Source organism: Mastacembelus armatus, chromosome 20 (genome assembly GCF_900324485.2).
Source record: "Mastacembelus armatus chromosome 20, fMasArm1.2, whole genome shotgun sequence".
NCBI classification, from domain to species: domain Eukaryota; kingdom Metazoa; phylum Chordata; class Actinopteri; order Synbranchiformes; family Mastacembelidae; genus Mastacembelus; species Mastacembelus armatus.
In genome coordinates, this window is record NC_046652.1 from 10,712,736 (window position 1) to 10,731,371 (window position 18,636).

The following is an 18,636-nucleotide window of genomic DNA, read 5'->3' on the forward strand; positions in this document are numbered from 1 at the left end:
ATTGAGTTATGACTAATGTATTTAGAAGTTAGGCCCACTTTAATGTTGCAAATACGATTTCAAACACAAATACCACAGTGATAGGCAGTAAAAGCTGATAGAGTAGATTTTTTAGTAGGATTGCATTTCCCAAATGGTTCCTCTTTAGGAAATTAAGTCATTTTTTAAGGATTACAATAGATATCCCAGACCTCTTAATAATGTGATATTTCAACTCTTAAATATAACATATGTAAATTTTAAATTGTTTCAATGCATATAATCAAGTTTATTACCAAGTATGTTGGACACAAGGAATTTGATTCTGGTACAGAGCTTGTCACAATAAATCACACAATATGTACATAAGTGAGAAGATTAATTAAATACTAGTGGGAGAAATAGACTAGTAATAGAAATAAAATCAGGAGCAGGCCAAGTCCAGAGAGCAGAAGAGCTTCCGAGTGATTATGTTGTATGTTTACAATATTTTGTTATTCACAGTTACTGCAGCAATTACAGTAATTGCACTTGGACAGGTATTTGCCCTGGGGGTTGATCACAGTGTTCTGTTGCCAGATAACATGGATTAGTGATAAGTGTTCATCAGTGCGATAGCGCAGGGACAGAAACTCCCTGTGTGCCTGGTTGTACAGTGTTATGTAGCTCCGACCATAGGGGCTAAACAGGCTCAAACAGTTTGTGCCACAAATTTCTGACCCGTGAGGTCTACAGGTCCGTGATGGAGGGTAGAAATTAATTGCCTGAAATGACAGGATTACCTTTCACTAAGTTCTGGAAAAAATACACACAATTATCAGACACCAAGCAGACAGGTTATATATGATTTTATTTTTCAGATATTGCAGGTGTTTCATCAGCAAATCCCATTAGTGGCAAACAGAACAAGTGCAGCACTTTACAGTTGTTAGATTTAAAAATACACAGACAATCAAATAAAAATGTTTTGCATTTTTGCAAGCATACAGTTTGGTGACTGAGGGAAAGTGATATTTATTGATCAATGTACTGGTAGTAATATCAATAATAGTGTTGTGAATTCATAAATCCTTGTTACTTCATCTCAAGCATTCCACTTCCTGGTCCTTGCCTCTTCGCACTGCAGATGTTACAAAACTGCATCCCTGGAACCTAAAGAAAGGTGGAAAAGTCAGAATAATCTTAAGATGCGTTTAAGTCACATAAAATACTGACTGCAAAAAAAAAAAAAAAAAAAAAAAATACAGTATGGCAGGAAGACATGGTGCAAATATAACTCCTAAGGAAATGCAGTAACTTACTGGAGATGGCAAACATTCTTTATGAAACATGTGTCTGCAGTGAAACACCACCACGCTGAAGGATTTGGCCATGTCTGAAACACAGGTATTAAGCTGAAATAAGCAACAAATAGCTTTCAAATGCATTACAGCATTAAAAGTGAAAATCTTTTAATGGGAGAACCTACCTGATGGTAATATTGTAGTATGACAAGATTCACAGATGTTTTCTTCTGAAAAGCAAACCATCATGCACATATTTAAGGCTTTAGCTGAAAAACACCTCACAACTTTCGTACACAGTCCCAAAAAAAAAAAAAACATGCACCCACCATCAACTCTGACTCCTCTCATCTGAGTTCGGTGCATTTTCTGTAGCAGAGAGAGGGAGTCGGCCACCAGGATCTTCTTACATCCTTCCCTCAACAGAATCTGAGAAACAACAAAATACAAGCTGGTCATTAAACATAACAACAACAAAAGTTTGACACTAGGTTCTATTTTCTAAGCTGCTCTGAGCATGCACATTTTGAAGGTTTAATAAACTAAAGCACAAGCCTGAGTTAATGACAACTACTTTGCAACCACTCTCTAAATTCATTTAACCTTTTTTGGACTGAAAACAAATTAGACTAACAGTAGGGATCAATATTTATAGTGGCACTACCATTTAATAATCTGTAAACTAGATAAAGAGTTTCTCTGAAAACTTATTTTATTTCTGCATAATAAAGCTTTCAAGTGAGAAAAGTTAATCTAAGATAAACATTTCTAACCTGTAGATTGTAGTCCTGTAGAATCTTTACAAGTGAATCTCTGAGGTTTGGGATCTCCATTCCCTCCTTTATACGTAGGATGAGCAGGATCGGATCAACATGAGTACCAATGTTATTAAGGAGGCCAGTAATAAATGCTGGACAGACAATGACAAAAAGAAAAAAAAAATACAAAGACATACAGTTAAATGGTAAACTAAAAACATTACAGTTTGGATTAACCAGGTCAATAGGAGACTGAAGCATACGTGGTTTATCTATAGAGTAAGAGATGAGATCTTCCCACAGCTCTTTATCGTCCTGCTCTTTGGCAAAGTCTATGGCTTTGTCCACGTCCTCCAACTCCTCCATGATCATCTGCAGAGCTCGCCTGCAGTTCCCCATCCTGCCTGGGAGCCACGTGCCAAATTAGTTTCCTTTTATCGATTTCAAATAAAGCAGGGAAGCGGACATTAATTAACACTTACTGAGTAGGAAGACAGTCTCCTCTACAAAGTTCCTCTGCTGACAAATCTCAAGAGCCTGAGTGAGAAAAACAGAGAAGAATGTGACATGACAAGACAAATCATGTCTTGGAAAAAACACTATTTAATCTGAAAACATCAAAACATGGAGGTGTGAGAGGATACCATGTAAAAAGTGTACCTTTTCAAGTGGGCAGTGTGTGCTGTCTCTCAAGAAAGGCAAGAGATTTGGTCGATCATACTCGGCATACAGCCCAATCTGTTTTTCATGGTACTTTTGGCATTTGGAGTGGTCTCGCTTAAACAGTTTATGAAGATACTGTGAAGCAAACATTAATGAAACATACTCCTCAATCAGTTCTGAATGACATTTTGAGAGTCAATATGATCAAACTCATAGTTACGCATACTCACCACATGCAGAAGTTCAGGTCTGTCTGCTAACTCTTCCACCACCCTGTCTGTCTGCAGCAGAGAGGCAGAAAAGAAAAGTCAGAAAAGAAAAATCAGTGGATAATGTAGTTTTACCAGACTGTTCATAAAAAGACTGATAGGTGTGAGGTGCACTTACTGATATCTTGTCTTCATTGTCAAGGAGCATGTCAACAGCTTTCTGGTAACAACAATTCAGAAGGAATATTATTTAGCCGGGAAAGCATTATATGTGTGTCATACTTTGGATATGTCCCTTACCTGTTCAGAGAACATAATAGAATTCAAATGTATATATTTTCAGTCTATTGTTTGTGCTTTACCTCTTTGTCAAAGTCCATGAGGAGTACAATCTTGTCCTCTATGGATGAGAAAAGGTTGTGTTTGCCAATCAGCTGGTAAACATCTTTGTGCCGCAGTCTCAGGTAGATATCTAAAGCTTTATCGTACCGCTGGTCGTAGGTGTACCTGCAAGAGCAAAGGGCAACGGGTTACACCGTAAAGGTAGACAATTGTCCTGACCAGCTGTGATTCTGAAATTATTAAATTGCTCCTTCAACTGCAGCATCATTACAAACATTATGCAACCAATCATTTAACCAACCAATCAACTTTATTTAGACCTTTAGTAAAGTACCCAGTTTTTCCAAAAATACTAAATAAATATCCAGTCCATAAACATGTGATACACTTTGCACAACTTATCAACTTTTTCCATTCTCAATGAAATATATTCTTACAAATATATATAAAACTGGGATCCTGTATCCTAATATCTCAGTCAGTTTACGTGGTTTAGTCCTGTAAGGCACGTTAAGATCACTCACAGTTCAGCCAGTGTGGTGAGCAAGGTGCTGTTCATGGGGTCCTTCTTCAGGTGCTCGGTGACAGCCTGAACGATTGCCGTGTTGTTATAAAGTTCTCCTGGCCATTCTCGAATCAGTGTGGCAAAACCCTTTGTGGAGAGAAAGTAAAGGTGAAATGGACCTGCTGATATTTATCAACCAAGGGGTTGTAACACTGGATACAGGATGTCAAGAATACTGTGGGACCAAGTACCTCATAATCAGTTTTGAGGAATTCATGCAAGATCATTTCATAGATGGTTGGTCTGAGACGCAGATCTCCTATGGGCAAATACTGACTGATGGCCTGAAGAGGTGGAGTGTGAGGTGATAAAAAATTCAGTGATATTGAGACAAAACTTTCCAGAGAGAATGAAACACAGTTAATCACAGTTCATAACCACAGCTGCAATGTTGATTAGGCACAGCCTATCCTGGCCTACCTTTAACTGTCCAATGGCCTTGAACCTGTACACTTCATTCTCCCATAGCTCCATGTTTTTCCCTAAAACCTTTTGACACTTCCTGTGTGGAAAAAACAACAGGAATCATTCAGATGAAAATCTGAACATCTGGCTATTTGACTTTATTAGCATTGGACATGCTAATACCACAGAGTTACATCAGTCTTTTCAATTAGGAATGTGAATGTTTTATATATATATATATATATATATATATATAGATAGTGAGAAAGAGATAGAGAAAGAGAACATGTAAAACCTACCTCGCAGCACTGTTATAGTCTCCTTTCTCCACTAAGTGATTGATATAAGCCATCCCAATTTCTTGAACATCATGTCTTTTGATGTTTTTGAAGCTGATCTCTGCGGCCATCAGTGCCTCCTGTCACAATTAAACCACAGTAATGGGACACCAAAATGAAACTCTGACAGTTGACAGTAACCTTTTGTAACATTCATAACATCCACCAACACAAACCTCATATTTCCTCTTTTCAAGAAGCCAATCAATATGGTCATCCTGGTCTCGCTCCTTGGCCACAACGATGTCTTTGGGACTGATGATGTAGAAGAGCGACTCGCCCTCTGAATGCTCTGTTATTAAAAATACATTTATGGCTCTACATAGTGCACATTAAAGCTGACATTTGGTAGTCAATACCTAATGAAATCAGAATGTAGTAATAGGCTGCATGACATTTGTCTTAGGGTGGATTTATAGTCTCACCAAGGCGGTAGTCTCTGCACTCGTTGTCTTGGAAGTTGCGCACAGTCAGTGCATCTGAAGAGATTTCCTCACAGCTCTCGGGGAGAGGCTGGATGATGTCAAGTCGAGGCCGAGCACAAAAGTCCTCTTCCTGCGTTGAAAAAACATATTTACAATGAGTAAGAAGTTGCATTCGAAATATAAAATTTTACACTCAGTGGCCACTTTATCATATTACAATATACGGTGTGATTTTATTGTGCCTATAATGTGTGTTAATTCAATTATGTTTTAGCAAGGACAACATCGTTGGTGGCGTAATAGACCGTTTCTAATATTCTACCCTCCTCGTGTTTTTAAAGGTGAAAGACTCAATTACAGTCTTGATTAGAAAACCCTCCCAATATAACGCAGTGTAGCACAACACCACCGTTACCTATGAACACAATACTACACATATAACTGAATTGACACATTGTCAACAAGAAGCTTCTATTTATAAGCTTCTTAGGTAGTTGCACCGGGATACACAAAACTGATCAGGTGGCCATCGGTGTAAATGTAAAAGAAGTATAATCACCATGTGATCTGAGTTCTCCTTCACAAAGAACAGGGTGACCAGTTGATCTGCGAGCGGTGCAAGGCCACAGATAAAAAACTCTGTCTCAAACGCAGACACTGTTGGAAACCGAATAAAACACAGTCAAAGATACTACTCTATTGTTATAGTGCATGTGAGAGATGGCAAAGCAGTAAAATCGTCGCATGGTATTTAAAGAATTAAGAAAAGAAGCCATTTTAAATCTGCACAGCTATAGCTAACACAGCCCAACCTAACTTTGAGGTTCTGTTCTACTGTATCAGCTTACTTGTATTGTATTCCTGCATTATTATCATCACTAACACAGACTGAAGTGCATTTTCATGATAGATAATGTGACTGGAATACTGATGAAGTGCACTCACACCAAGTTTTAATTTGCTTTTATTCTACCTTCATTTGGTTTCATTTCACTACTGTTCTTGCAGAGAACTTTGTAATTTTAGTAGCATTCAGTAACACTTAGTATTGTTTTTTTATTACTATATGTTCACCAGTAAGTCAAATTGACTGTTTGAGTCAAGTGCTCTGTAACATTTATTATCATAGAGTTCGTTATGGGAAGTGTATTCTATACCTATTTCCACATAGCGGCTGGGCAAATCTCTCATTTCAGTAGGATTTCGCTCCTTCACAACACAAATCTAAGAAGAAACAAGAGAATTACACTAAAAAGCTGCAGTGGCTCATACCTGTACTGCTGAATTCAAAAAGAAATAAAACATACCTTAACAGAAGTGCCCCAGCCAACAATAAGAGTGGTACTGTCTTTCCAGCAAAGGCTGCATGGGTACATATCAGGTCTGAGACTGACATTATCTCTCAGCACATTGGTGATCCGTTGTTTTGTACTGATATCATAGATTTTAACCCCCTAAAAGAAACCAGGACAATACAAACTTTACTGCTTTCCATTGGATTCTATATATTTTATTGGCACCGGCGGCTGATCACTCACCACATTGTTTGCCCACGCAATGAGATTTGCTCTCCACTGGATATTAGTGATGGTGCCCTCGCCTTCATGTAGAACAGAGGTCTTCCAGCGATTTAGCCAGTTTCTTTCATATAGAAGCAGCTTAGAGGGGAAAAAGAAAAACAATCACGACACTTCACAGAGAGAGAAGTTATAAGCAACTTAGGAGTGCAGTTTTTCTATTCTACCTACAGAGGGCAGTAGATGAACAGCACATTACGCAGGATCAGTCGTCAGGAGCCGTGTCTGATTAAATGGTAAAAGTCTTAAGATTTAACTTAAAGTGTAGGGAACCTTCTTGCAAAACCATTTTTTTGGGGTTATATGTAGATCTTAGTTCCACTTCAGAGCATTTAGGCACAAAGACAATGAAGACAAACTGTTTTTAAGACTGAGTGAGAGAGATTCACATCAGCTTCGCATTCAGGATGGAGGAACTCGTTTTAAAGATTCACATGGGCAACGTAATATGCACTTAGTAGATGGTATGAAAATGTGATAATTCATTATAACCATAATTTCATACATCCTCACTCGCATAATGATGGTTACGGCTTCTTTAGGATGCATGCCATTTATTTCAATCACATTATAAGGCTATATATTTACATCTTCCCACAGAGGTGTGGAAGCTCAGTGAGAATGCTATGAGTTTTGTGGTTTTAATCATGACACATTACTGTGGTTGCAGAGATTCCTCATCAGTTGTAGTTTAACGTTGAGGCCTTGTGCTGTAGATGCCTTGGAGGACAAAGCCTGTTATTCACATTCCTTGCATTGTTACTGTCCTTAGTACATAAATGGATAGAAAAAATACCCCCAAAAAGTGCATAATATTACCAAGGGGGCCAAAGGAAGGTTGTATAAGCTCTTTAATTCAGCAGTTGGGCTATGTTAATAAACAGTTTGCTCTACAAAGAGATGATATGACAAAAGAACTGTGGAGACAAAATTGAATTTCCTTTGACAGGATGTGGCTCCCGTTGAGGCATATTGATTTTCATCACAGGCACCTTGTGGAGGCCTTCACAACTTGGAACCGAGAGGAATCAGTGCCAATTGAAAGAAAATGGCAAAGTAACACTAACAATGGGGTTTAAAAAAAGTTGTTTTTCCTCACCTATGTTGTATAAATGTCACTATACTTTATTTATGGATGGCTGTGCAATGACCCTACAGTTTATAGCTGTGCAGTTTACAGCAGTGTAATTGGCAAGTGGTGTTTTACGTTCGAAACACAAAATGACAAACCAAATGTTTAAAATACCTTTCACCTTCTATAGTGACAAACCTCCCAGAAACAACTTTCACGAAAGAGATCACTGTATGCGCCCGGATGTCCTAAGAGTATGTACCCCTTGATAATGACATCTATTTGCTGTGCTTGTGAAGCATTGCCTTTCAAACACTGTTGAGCAAGCAGCACTTTGTGAAAATGGGCAGCTCTCTCGAGAGGACTCCAGCAAAGAGACAGAGAAGTAAGAGCCTTTCACACCAGACAGGGGCCCGTGTGTCGCCCTCAGCCAAGTCAAAGTGAAAAGGTTTGCAGGATTAGGTTTCACTCGGTCACAATCATAATGAAATATTGTGGTAGGAAATGTCTAAAATGGTAAAAACTGGACATGATAACTGCAAATAAAAGTACTATTCACACATTACCTTGTTGCCCCCAGTGACAAACTGTTTGCAGTTGGATCTGGTGTACTGAGGATGTAATGCAACCACCTATGAAACGATAGATGGGCGACAAATTAAAACGTTAGGACTGAACTGTTTAGGGTTGTGAAATTTTATATTTCTTTGTGCTCCATGCAAATAATAAAAACACAGTTTTTGTGGTGAGATGCTGTCGGTTTGCTGAAACACCTACTTTGATGGGACAGTCAAAGTTCTCATGGAAGCCCTCTCTGGTATAGAGACCAAAAACCTGAACCTGAAACCAAGACAAAACGACAGAATGGCAAGCAGAGGTGAATAACTCATTTCTCCTTTAATTGCTGCCTCTGCAACTATCGGAGGCCAGCGGGGGGAATTGTGGCCAGAAAAGACTTTGATTGGCTCCCTACTTCTCCACTGGGTCACCAATTAGTGGACAAGTTGACCCTGCAGGGTTTAGAAACAGGAGTCCTAATCTTGGACCTAACCACAGCCTCAGTTAGCTATAGCAAGAGAGTAGAGTAGAGTAGAGTACATGACACCTACCTTTCCTTTATCTGAGGCTTCAAACCAAAGACATATTTTTTTTTAGAGGCAAATATAATAAAGTCGGATGCCATCTCTTTTTTTTCCAGTCACAACAGTGATTAAGGATTATGTTAGGTATCTGAGGATTAATGGCCAACTGAATTGGCTGAGGTCAAACAATTTCTGAAACACTGATTTTAATTGTCTGTTCCACTTTTTGTGTGACAAGATCTTGTTTTTGCCACCAGAGTGCTAGAAGTAGGGAGAAGGCGATATCAGAGAGCATATCTTGACTGCAAAATCCATGAAGGGTGGTGGTAATGATGGGAAGAGACAAGATAACAGCAAGATGGAGAACATGGAGAGGGTATCCATAGACAGCTGATGGCTGACTGACTGAATCCTTTTCTCTCCTCTTCAAAATTGGTACAGGCTTTTTATAAATTCTCACATCATGAAAAAACATGGGTTTTGTGTTGATAAGGTGCAGATAAAACTCCGGGTTAATGCTTTAATGGTGAAAGCCTGGCCTTTTAAAAATTCGCTACCAGACACCTGAAGTTCCACATCATTAGCATTAACTTTAATGCTGATAAGATGAGGTTTATATAAATCTGAGGATGAATTATGAAAGATGAAAAACACTGATTGCTGATTTTTTGCTGCAGACCCAAGGATCAGTAACCAGCACTGATGAGCCGAGAGATCTCACCTTCCCATCCTCAGAGCAGATGCCCACGTGCTCGCCACTTTCATCCAGACTGATCTGGTTGATCTTCACTGAACTCTGTAGAGACACAATATCATGGCATCTTTTTAGAGGAGGATGAATATCTTGCGGCTGCCCAAATATTGCTGGCTGACATTTCATCCCTCTAAGCGAAGTACCAGAAAAACTGAAGGCAAAACTTTGAGCATGTCATGGATGCAGAGTCCTATTTGTGGCAATAAACGGAGCAGGGTGCGAATCCTGAGAAGGTTCGGGGATCCTTTCCTGCTGGTGCTTTTAAATTTTAGACACTGAAAATAAATATGGGTTTGTACGGAATCAAAAAACACAAAACAACCAAATGCATTAATGTTGGAAATAAAACACTATGTGAAAATACAATTAAACATTTGTTAAATCTTGCTACCTGCTAAAAAAAAAAAAAAAAAAAAAACACTTGCTGAGGCTTCACAGGCTACATCCCTGTCTGCTTGACTCTTGAGAGTTTATGTCCTATTTTGATAACAGTTTGACAACATTTCTCTGCTATGAGAAATATTAATAATGGTCAAGGGACATTGATGAAGACTGGGAAGGCCCACATTAGTTTGGATTATGTCAGCTTCACAGAGAATTTCAAGGCAACTTATTTAGAGACATTTCACTCTTCACCAAAATGACGCACCAACCAACAGACATGACGGAAACCACAATTCTATATTCCAGTAAACTAAAGAATGTTTTTCTACTCACAATTTCAAACTTCTGAGTCACATTTCCTTGGATGTCCAGCAGGAAGACCTTCCCGAAATGTGTACCTAGGGCAAGAAACTGAAAAAGGAAGCAATGTAATGTAAATTAAACGAGTAGACACTAAAAATCGATTCAAGATTTTGGAAAAATTTTGTGCTGATGAAGGCTGTGGAAGACGATAAAAAAATATTTCCTGAAGCTGGAACGACATGGGCAGAGCGGGGATTGGGTGGGCTTGGAGGCAAAACTGTGAAATTGCAGGGGGGTGGAAAAGCCCTATTTATTAAAGCAGACAGTGTGAAATGGCATTTTTTCCTCAAATTAAAACGCTTAAGCATAATAAATGCACTACACATCTGACTTCTTCCCATGCTCTCCATGCAACCCAGTCACCTCTCTGCCCAGCACAGAGCTATTATTTCTACTGAGCAGCAACTGGTTTTTGTGTTTTGTGCTTCAGCAGAAGTGCATGGGTTTATGTGTGTGTGTGTGAGAGAGAGTGTATGTGAGTCCACTGGGACAAAAAAATTATAGAAACTGGAGGCTTTTGGCATTAGATTAAGTGTGTGTTCTTCCACCCCAGCCCCTTCTCCATTCCCTCCTCCTAATCCCCCTCCCTTCTAGACCAGCATGTGGATGTGCAGCGAGCCCACCATGCTTCAGTGCAGTCTATAATGAAATGCTTATATTTACAGGCACAGCTGAGCATGTCAGACAGAGCCCCTGCAATCTCCCCAAATAAAATAACCAAAAATAAATAAATAAAGGGTTCAACCTTGTGAGATGGAGCGTCTTTTAAAAGGGATTTATCAGAATAGAATTGTTCAAATGAAATTCCAATTCAGACGCTTAAAATATGAGGCAACATAAGGCAATATGTGCTGGTGGTGGCTTTAAGGTTGTGGGCGTTTGCCAGGGTGGTGGGGGCTGGTGTGACCACACAGATAGCTGGATGGCAGAAGGTACACAAGCACAGAAATCCCAGGAAGAAAGACAGTCAGATCAAATTTGGATTTTAAGCAAAGCAATGTCTCTCAACGTGGCATGGTTGTTGTTTTTATTTTTGAGATTACAAAAAGGGGGGGGGGGGGACGAAATCCTCAAAGTAAAAATAAATAAATGAAAATCAATAGCGGTTAATAAAATATCAGGTGAGGAAACATAACTGGGTGTGACTTTTGCTCTGCCCAGGCATGCATGCATGCTGCTGCTGCTGCTGCTGCTGCTGGTGCCACGACGATTAACCATCTCGCTCAGAGTTGCCCTCTTAAAAATATCAACATTCAACAAACAGAGGAGACGAGGGAAATATATGTAAGAGCGGGAATAAGAAGAGAAGGAGACAATGGTGCCTGGAGTCTTTTGATGTATCTCCCTGAGAGGAAAAGCAGGGCAAGGTGAGAAAAGAATGGGCTGTCTTTGCAGATTGAAAGGAATGAAAATCAACTTTGAAGAGGACATCTCTCAAATGTGTACATAAACAATGTGAAATCTCTATCTGAGAGGGGTGAACTTCAGACTGAAATGCCCTTGTGGGTGGTGGATTATAACCTCTACCTTGTCATGGACAGTCATACAGCTGGCTGCATCCTTCTGGAGGATTTCTGTCACCCCATTGGAGAGTCTTTCATACTTCAGCTTGGGCTCCTCCTCGCTGTCCTCCTCCTGGTTGAGAAAGCAGAGACCTAAAATGGATTCTCACTATAAGCTATTCTTAAAAGGTATTCATTAAGTCAAACACAATGTCACCTCACAAAAGTTCGCCCTGACAAATCCTTTCATGCGGTACAGTAAAATATACCAGCTGTCCACCACAAAACATGTAGATCTTGTGCTGCATCCTAAAATCCAATCTTTATTAAATGAAGTGAGAAGATGTTTGAGATTTATGACTTATGTTATCAGTGCAATTCAACTCAGTGGTGTGTTGTTGATCACTAGTGATGCAATTGAGCAATGTTTTCATTGTGGGTTTGGTTTGTGTCATACAGGTGCATGGAGATGCTTGAGGGTATAGGTGCCATAATTGACATGATCTACTTTTCCAGTGATTTACAGTAAGACACAAAAAAGGAATAATGAAGTAATGCGAGTGAAAGGCAGTACAGATTGCCAGATAACATGGATGTCTCACACTCACACAAATAACAATACACAATTCACACTTTTAAACACACACAAGAAAAAGATTCCACATATTGTGACTTAGTGTGAAACACTGAATGCAAAGATAACTTTTGTTCGTTTACAAGAAAATTTCACAAGACACCGTCAGGTCCACCGTACATAAAATATTTGCATATTTTTAAGGCAGGTCAAAGGGGCTCAAATCAGTATTAGGGGAAAAAATAATCAAATACTTTCCCAAAAACAAAACTGATTATACAAAATGTCATCAGTGCAAATAACTCGGTTCACAAGACAAAAATAGACCATGCATATTGTTGATTTTTAACTAAATAATGCTTCGTTTTAAACATCGAGCAACAACATTTTGTGAAGACATAACACAATATTATTCAGTTTTCACAGTGTTATTGTGAAGCTTGATGTGGTAGTAAAATTTAGCATTTTATTGCCTGCATGAAGTTAGTTCTTTAAGCACTGAAATTACAAGAGTCGATTTTTTTTGCAACTGTAGAATGTCATTTTTATTCTACTTGAACAAAGTGAAATATTTGTTTAGGGCTGCAACTAAAACTTATTTTTGTTGTTGATTCATCTGAATATTGATGTATCATACTGTCCATACCAGGGGCGATTCTAGGATCAGACATTTAGGACATCACCCAGCTTGATGTGACATTTATACAGGACCTTATGCCTAGTGCTCTTTCTGCTGACTCCATCCTGCTCTCTCACCTTCTCTCCCTATCTATCCTCCTCTCACCTCAGTGCTCCCAACCAAATAGCAAACTTAACATCCAATCACAGAATCTATAATCTAATAAGAGGTATAAATTGATCCATATTGCATTATAATGTTATTCTAATTGAGTATTGGGTTGCTTTGGACAATGCAGTCTGTTAATGTTATTTTCTGACCTGGATCTGATTGTCTTTGAGAAAAAAAATGGATATCCATCTATAGATGTACAGATTTCCAATGTAAATATACTTTCTTGTGTAGTTGCATAGCAAATATGTGTAATTTGATCATAAAAAGGATATGGGACTTTGTAATGTTTTGCTAATTAGCCATGTGGAGCTAAGTTACAGTTATGCTTTATATAAACACAAAACAAACTTTCATTTTTTTAATGAAGAATAATTGCAATGCTTCATAATACTGCACATTATTGCTATTTCATCTCTACTTTCACTAAAATATTAAAGTGCATCATTAGCTCATTACCTGGCAAGTGTGCAGGTAAGTCAGCTAATGTGGTTTGACAATGTTCACAGCATGGAGCTGTAACCACACACTTTAAACCGTTTTAACGGCCAATTACTCCAGTGTTCACATTCATACCAGTCAGCTTTTCATCTTAGGCTGTTTGTGAATGTAATCTCCACCATGAAATTTAATGCTAACTACTACTTCTACTTTGCTTTTATGTGTGTGACTGATTACAAAACAAGTCAGCATGTTCACAAAGTCTAATGTTAGTTAATAATAGGCCAGATGATTAATTATTATTTTTTAGGGTTGCTGAGAAGAAATTCAGGTGTGCTTAAGCACCCCGAAAGAGGATCTAAAATCACCCCTGGTCCATACAATGAAAAATGGCATTTAAAAAAAAAAAAAAAAAAAAAATCAGAGCAATAGCCAGAAGGCCGATATGACTTTTAGAATTAAATTACAGAAAATGCACCTTACATTTGAGAACCTGAAACCAGATAACCTGTGGAATGTTTCAGCACCATATCCTTTACATTTCTGCAGCTGTGCTGTATATACAATGGATTAAACCTGGAACTCTTCATGGGCTTTAGGAGCAGTGCTGAAAGAATCTCCAATCACATATTTCATCAATAACTAACATGAAACTATTATAATTTGGGAGGCTGGTTGGTTTTATAGCCACAAAATCCAGCATGACCAAATATTTATGAATATTAAACAAATGCATGGATTTTCTTTTGCTCTATTATAATGCACAGTACTTTTATATCAATTACACACATTTTAACTATGATTGTCAAACTGAGGTTAAATTGACAATATTTTCTGCTCAAGTATCATATTTCTGAATAAAAATATTAAACCACAAAGACAAATTTCCATCATCTTGTGTGAAATCCAACATAATGCAATTTTTATTTTTTCATGAGATTGTTCATCCCCAGTGAAATACATGAATTTAGTCATTTTATAAAACAAACTTAAGGTATTCTACAGTGTTACACTTTCCAGCGTGAGCCAACATTTGCGGCCAGTCACAGCCTGAATATTACTCATAATTCAGTTTATAACCAATGCTGCACAGTCTGTGGCTGCCCAGAGGGTGCATCAACTCAAAACATTGTCTGCCATTATGTGCTACTGGGTTGGAGGTGGGGGACAATAGCGTGGAAAAAATGTTATTTTCAAAAACAATCCTTTTCCACTCAACAACGCCATATCTAGGCTATTTCCTGTGTATTCTGGTTGTGAGATTTCTGATGCGAGGGCATTTGTCATGGGTTTCAAAGGCGTATCAAACAACAAAGACAAACTTCATCCCCAGAGAAAAACTACCCATTTTCAAACTTTTGCCATCTCTTGTAAGTTGCTCTTTGTTTTGTCCACTACTGAGTGGGTCTTTGTGTTGTGACCATTTTTTTTGCCATACTCTTCGCTGTTGGCATTTAAGACAACAGGCTAAACCAGGCTGTTCTTTCTACACCAAGGATAACACTCTGCTTTCAAATGCACACTGAAGACCACACTATTCACAAGATTACATTGAGAATGAGAAAGGGTGACATGTCTCCTTCAACATTAACAAAATAGTGAATCATAGCAGTGTCCATTACACCATTTTTTCCTGTCGCAAACTCCATGTGCAGATGGGTGACAAACAGTAGGAAAAAACAGAATATACGAGTAAAGAAAATTGAGAAATGTAGATGTGAGATCTCTGAACATTTAAGGGAGATTCTTGACTTTACATTTTATACTGGTAGTAAATCAATGAATATATCTCATAGTACTGAATAAGCAAGATTCCTTTACCATCCATCCATCCATCCATCCATCATCTATACTCGCTTATTCCTAACCAGGGTCACAGGGATCTGCTGGAGCCTATCCCAGCTCTCTTTGGGTGAAAGGCAGGGGTCCACCCTGGACAGGTCCCCAGTCCATCACAGGGCCACATAGAGACAAACAACCTCACACACTCACTCCTATGGGCAATTTAGAGTCACCAATCAACCTGACATACATGTTTTTGGACTGTGGGAGGAAACCAGAGTACCTGGAGAAAACCCACACAAGCACAGGGAGAACATGCAAACTCCACACAGAAAGGTCCCTGATGGGTTTCTAACCAGGAACCTTCTTGCTGTGAGGCAACAGTGCTAACCACTAAGCCTCTATGCTTTACCGTTTATGGCCAAAACATTCTCAGGTCAATTTAGAAATGAAAAAAAAATAAAAAAAATCAACTACCAAGAAGCAGGTATTCTTCAATTTTGTGCAACTTTTTCACAAAGTATGAATATTGCTAAATTAGACAGAACAGTGTGCTAGACAGTGCTTTCCACCAATATCATCAAAACTAAAGCTGCAAAGACTAAGGGTCTATCACTGAGCTTTTGTCTGGGAGGCCTGTGGTGGCCCAACATCTTATTAAGACACTATGGTGGTATTCTTTTCAGTTTGCTAACCATCTTTTTGAGCTTTGGGGATCATAGTTATTAATTACAGCAGATATTGTGACTAAGTCTCCTGTATCTTGTCCACTACTGAGTCTGCATTGACCACTCTATCAAAAAAAAACTCAAAGAAGATTCATGGAAGTTACTCTTGTGTCACCTACCGCAGCTGTATGTGCTTAGAGACACGGTGTAAAATCAAAGCATATTGTTTTCTTAAAAAAATGATGCCTTCCAAATTTAAAATAAAGTTAGATTTGAAATGAGGTACCCCACAATACATTGTAATATCATTTCATAAAGACTTAAGTGTCTAATACTGTGTCTATGTTATCATGAAAAAACAAACCAACAAACCAAAAAAAAACACAAAGTTTTTACACAAATGTTCTCCATTATTGTGTATTTAGTGCTTTGGGACATTGTCCACTTTGTGCAGAGTAGACTCAGACAGGACTAAGGGATGAGGACAAATTGAAAAGGACTTTGTTACATGTATCTCTACAGTAACATGGAGATTAAAAGTTTTGCCACAGTCATGTGAATGCTCTTTAATGTGATGCTGCATAGTTTCCTATAGCTGTTCAGTTAGGATATTTATTATGATCCCTCATAAATGTGGGCAAGTTATTTAATTTTAATTTCTCACTGATCTTTATATATGCTGTTTATTTTATCATTTTTAAGTGTTTGTGCTCCAAAGTTAAAATGAAAACTATTCTCTCTACTGGATGGTTTAGGCATCAAAACAAGACCAAGCAAAAGCAATCACAACCAGGGTTATTACTGCTCTATGTCATTACAAATAAGGCTAGTCTGGACAAATTCCAAAGGTTGTGAATAGACTTTCAGAGTCGACTATTTTGACAAATTGTTATGCTGCTCATTTCTTCTGTGAGTAGGAGAGTGTAGTGCACACAGGCCCTTGCTGCCTTCATCTAGCAAGCCTCCTGTCAGCCAGGTAACAGCAGCAGCAGCAGACACCAAGCCAGCCAGAGTATAACGTGGTATTCAGAGTAAATAATCAGCTGCTTGCAGCCACTTGGAGAAGACATACAATCCCACAGTCCCTAGTGATTGTTTCCCTGTGAATGTTTGTGTCCCACAGTACCAAACACACTGTGCACAGTCAGAAAGCAGGATGTAGGAACTACTTCTATTTACAACTGTGGATTTTTTTTTTCCTTTTACTCACTCCACTGTTTTCTTCTGAGAGGTACGAGCGTCCACTGCAGGCAGTCTCTGATTTTTGATTCTATTCTCTGCTTCCTATAAAGACAATCTTCCTGGCAGATATATTTTATTTAGTGTACTTGTGATTCTCAGAAGCGCAGCTGTATTGTAACCTGCCAAAACTCCGTCGTAATACTGACGGATCTGGAGAGCTATCTGTAATTCATGAGTGTTTGACACCTCTCAAAACCTGACAAAGATCCTATTGGGCTCAAGCTGGGCTGATAACGGCCTGCTATGTATTACAGTCCTTTCACTAAGCAGTAAGCTTTATTTGAGCTCAAAAATCATCCATGCTTGACAGAAATACTCCTGATGTTGACAATATGTTGCTGTTGATGTATTTCTATATCAACATACTGTTGCAACTGCTTGACTTTTGTGGGTTTCATTTTTTGTTTTTCACTTTATCAGAGTCGCTCCTAGCCGTATAAACATCCATACACAACCTGATCTCAGTCATCACAAACTAAATGTTAATCAGTGTCTTACCTCAGACTCGTCTGTAAATTCCTCACTTGGTTTCCTCTCCTAAAAAAAAACAACAGACACTGTCATCGGCTCTATACAGTCTTACAACAGGTATTATTAATGGGGAAACAAAACACTAGAGATTAAAATCGTGTCACATTTAATTGTAAGGTGGTGTATTCACACGCAGAGAAGATGAAGCCCAACCTGAGCTACATATTTCTTTACAACAGCTAATATCACTATGACTATTATAGGATCGCAAATGCCTGACTGTCCTGGTAGTAAACTGATTCAAATCCGTTAGATGACGAGCTGGATTAAACACAAAACAAACGGCCAAACCCACCTACCAAATTTGCTGCAGGTGTGTGCAAAACATAAACATTTAGCTAGCTAACGCTAGCACGGTGCGCTTACCTCCTGCACTTCCGCCATTGTTACAGCAGGAAACAGAATAACTAAAATGTGTCAATACGCGTCTAAATATACGCTTTACAAGCCCACAAAGCCGCAGTTCAATTAGTACATGTTTAAAACATCCGATCTAAAACTAAGTGATGCTCGTTCTCGCAGGTTTCCCTTTTGTGAGTTCCATCATGTGACTGAGTCAAAGCCGTAAGGCATTTTGGGTATTGGAGTCTTCCACACATGGAGACGACGTCACCTTGGGAAGGAGCAGTATGGCGCCCATTAACAGCAGGTGGATTATACAGTTTTAATTTTTGTTTTCTAACGTTTTACTTGTGTTTCATAAACCCACTGAATTTTACAGTTTTGCTGTTTTATCTGTTGAAAGCTACTTGTTGTACGACAGTTAGCAAGTTTCTAAAAAGGGGTACGTTGAAGGTTAATGTTTTTAAACTTAAAGTGTAAATATCCGCCAAGATTCAGATTCTTTAGAAAGAAACTTGTTTACTAAGTATTAATTAAGCACTGTAGTCGTGTACAGTACTGCATT

General features: G+C 38.6%; 1 protein-coding gene across 2 annotated transcripts; it reads right to left on the minus strand.

Annotated features, from left to right (window-relative positions):
- Positions 1-810: 810 nt before the first annotated feature.
- On the minus strand, positions 811-18,287 carry vps41 (VPS41 subunit of HOPS complex). 2 transcript variants are annotated; one of them, XM_026292650.1, is made up of 28 exons: positions 18,096-18,287; positions 17,697-17,735; positions 11,727-11,834; positions 10,170-10,247; positions 9,420-9,494; positions 8,394-8,456; positions 8,183-8,248; positions 6,506-6,625; positions 6,275-6,421; positions 6,125-6,191; positions 5,527-5,624; positions 4,968-5,097; positions 4,719-4,834; positions 4,504-4,622; positions 4,220-4,301; positions 3,991-4,083; positions 3,759-3,886; positions 3,255-3,399; positions 3,071-3,112; positions 2,914-2,964; positions 2,681-2,818; positions 2,503-2,557; positions 2,284-2,424; positions 2,036-2,172; positions 1,592-1,691; positions 1,448-1,489; positions 1,281-1,354; positions 811-1,131 (listed from the first exon to the last, which is right to left on the minus strand). In XM_026292650.1, the coding sequence occupies exons 1-28, from the start codon at positions 18,111-18,113 to the stop codon at positions 1,054-1,056; spliced, it is 2,550 nt and encodes an 849-aa protein (XP_026148435.1). In that variant the 5' UTR covers positions 18,114-18,287; the 3' UTR covers positions 811-1,053. The 2 variants fall into 2 exon arrangements, with proteins under 2 accessions (XP_026148435.1, XP_026148434.1); XM_026292649.1 differs by having other exon boundaries at positions 1,448-1,492.
- Positions 18,288-18,636: the final 349 nt, after the last annotated feature.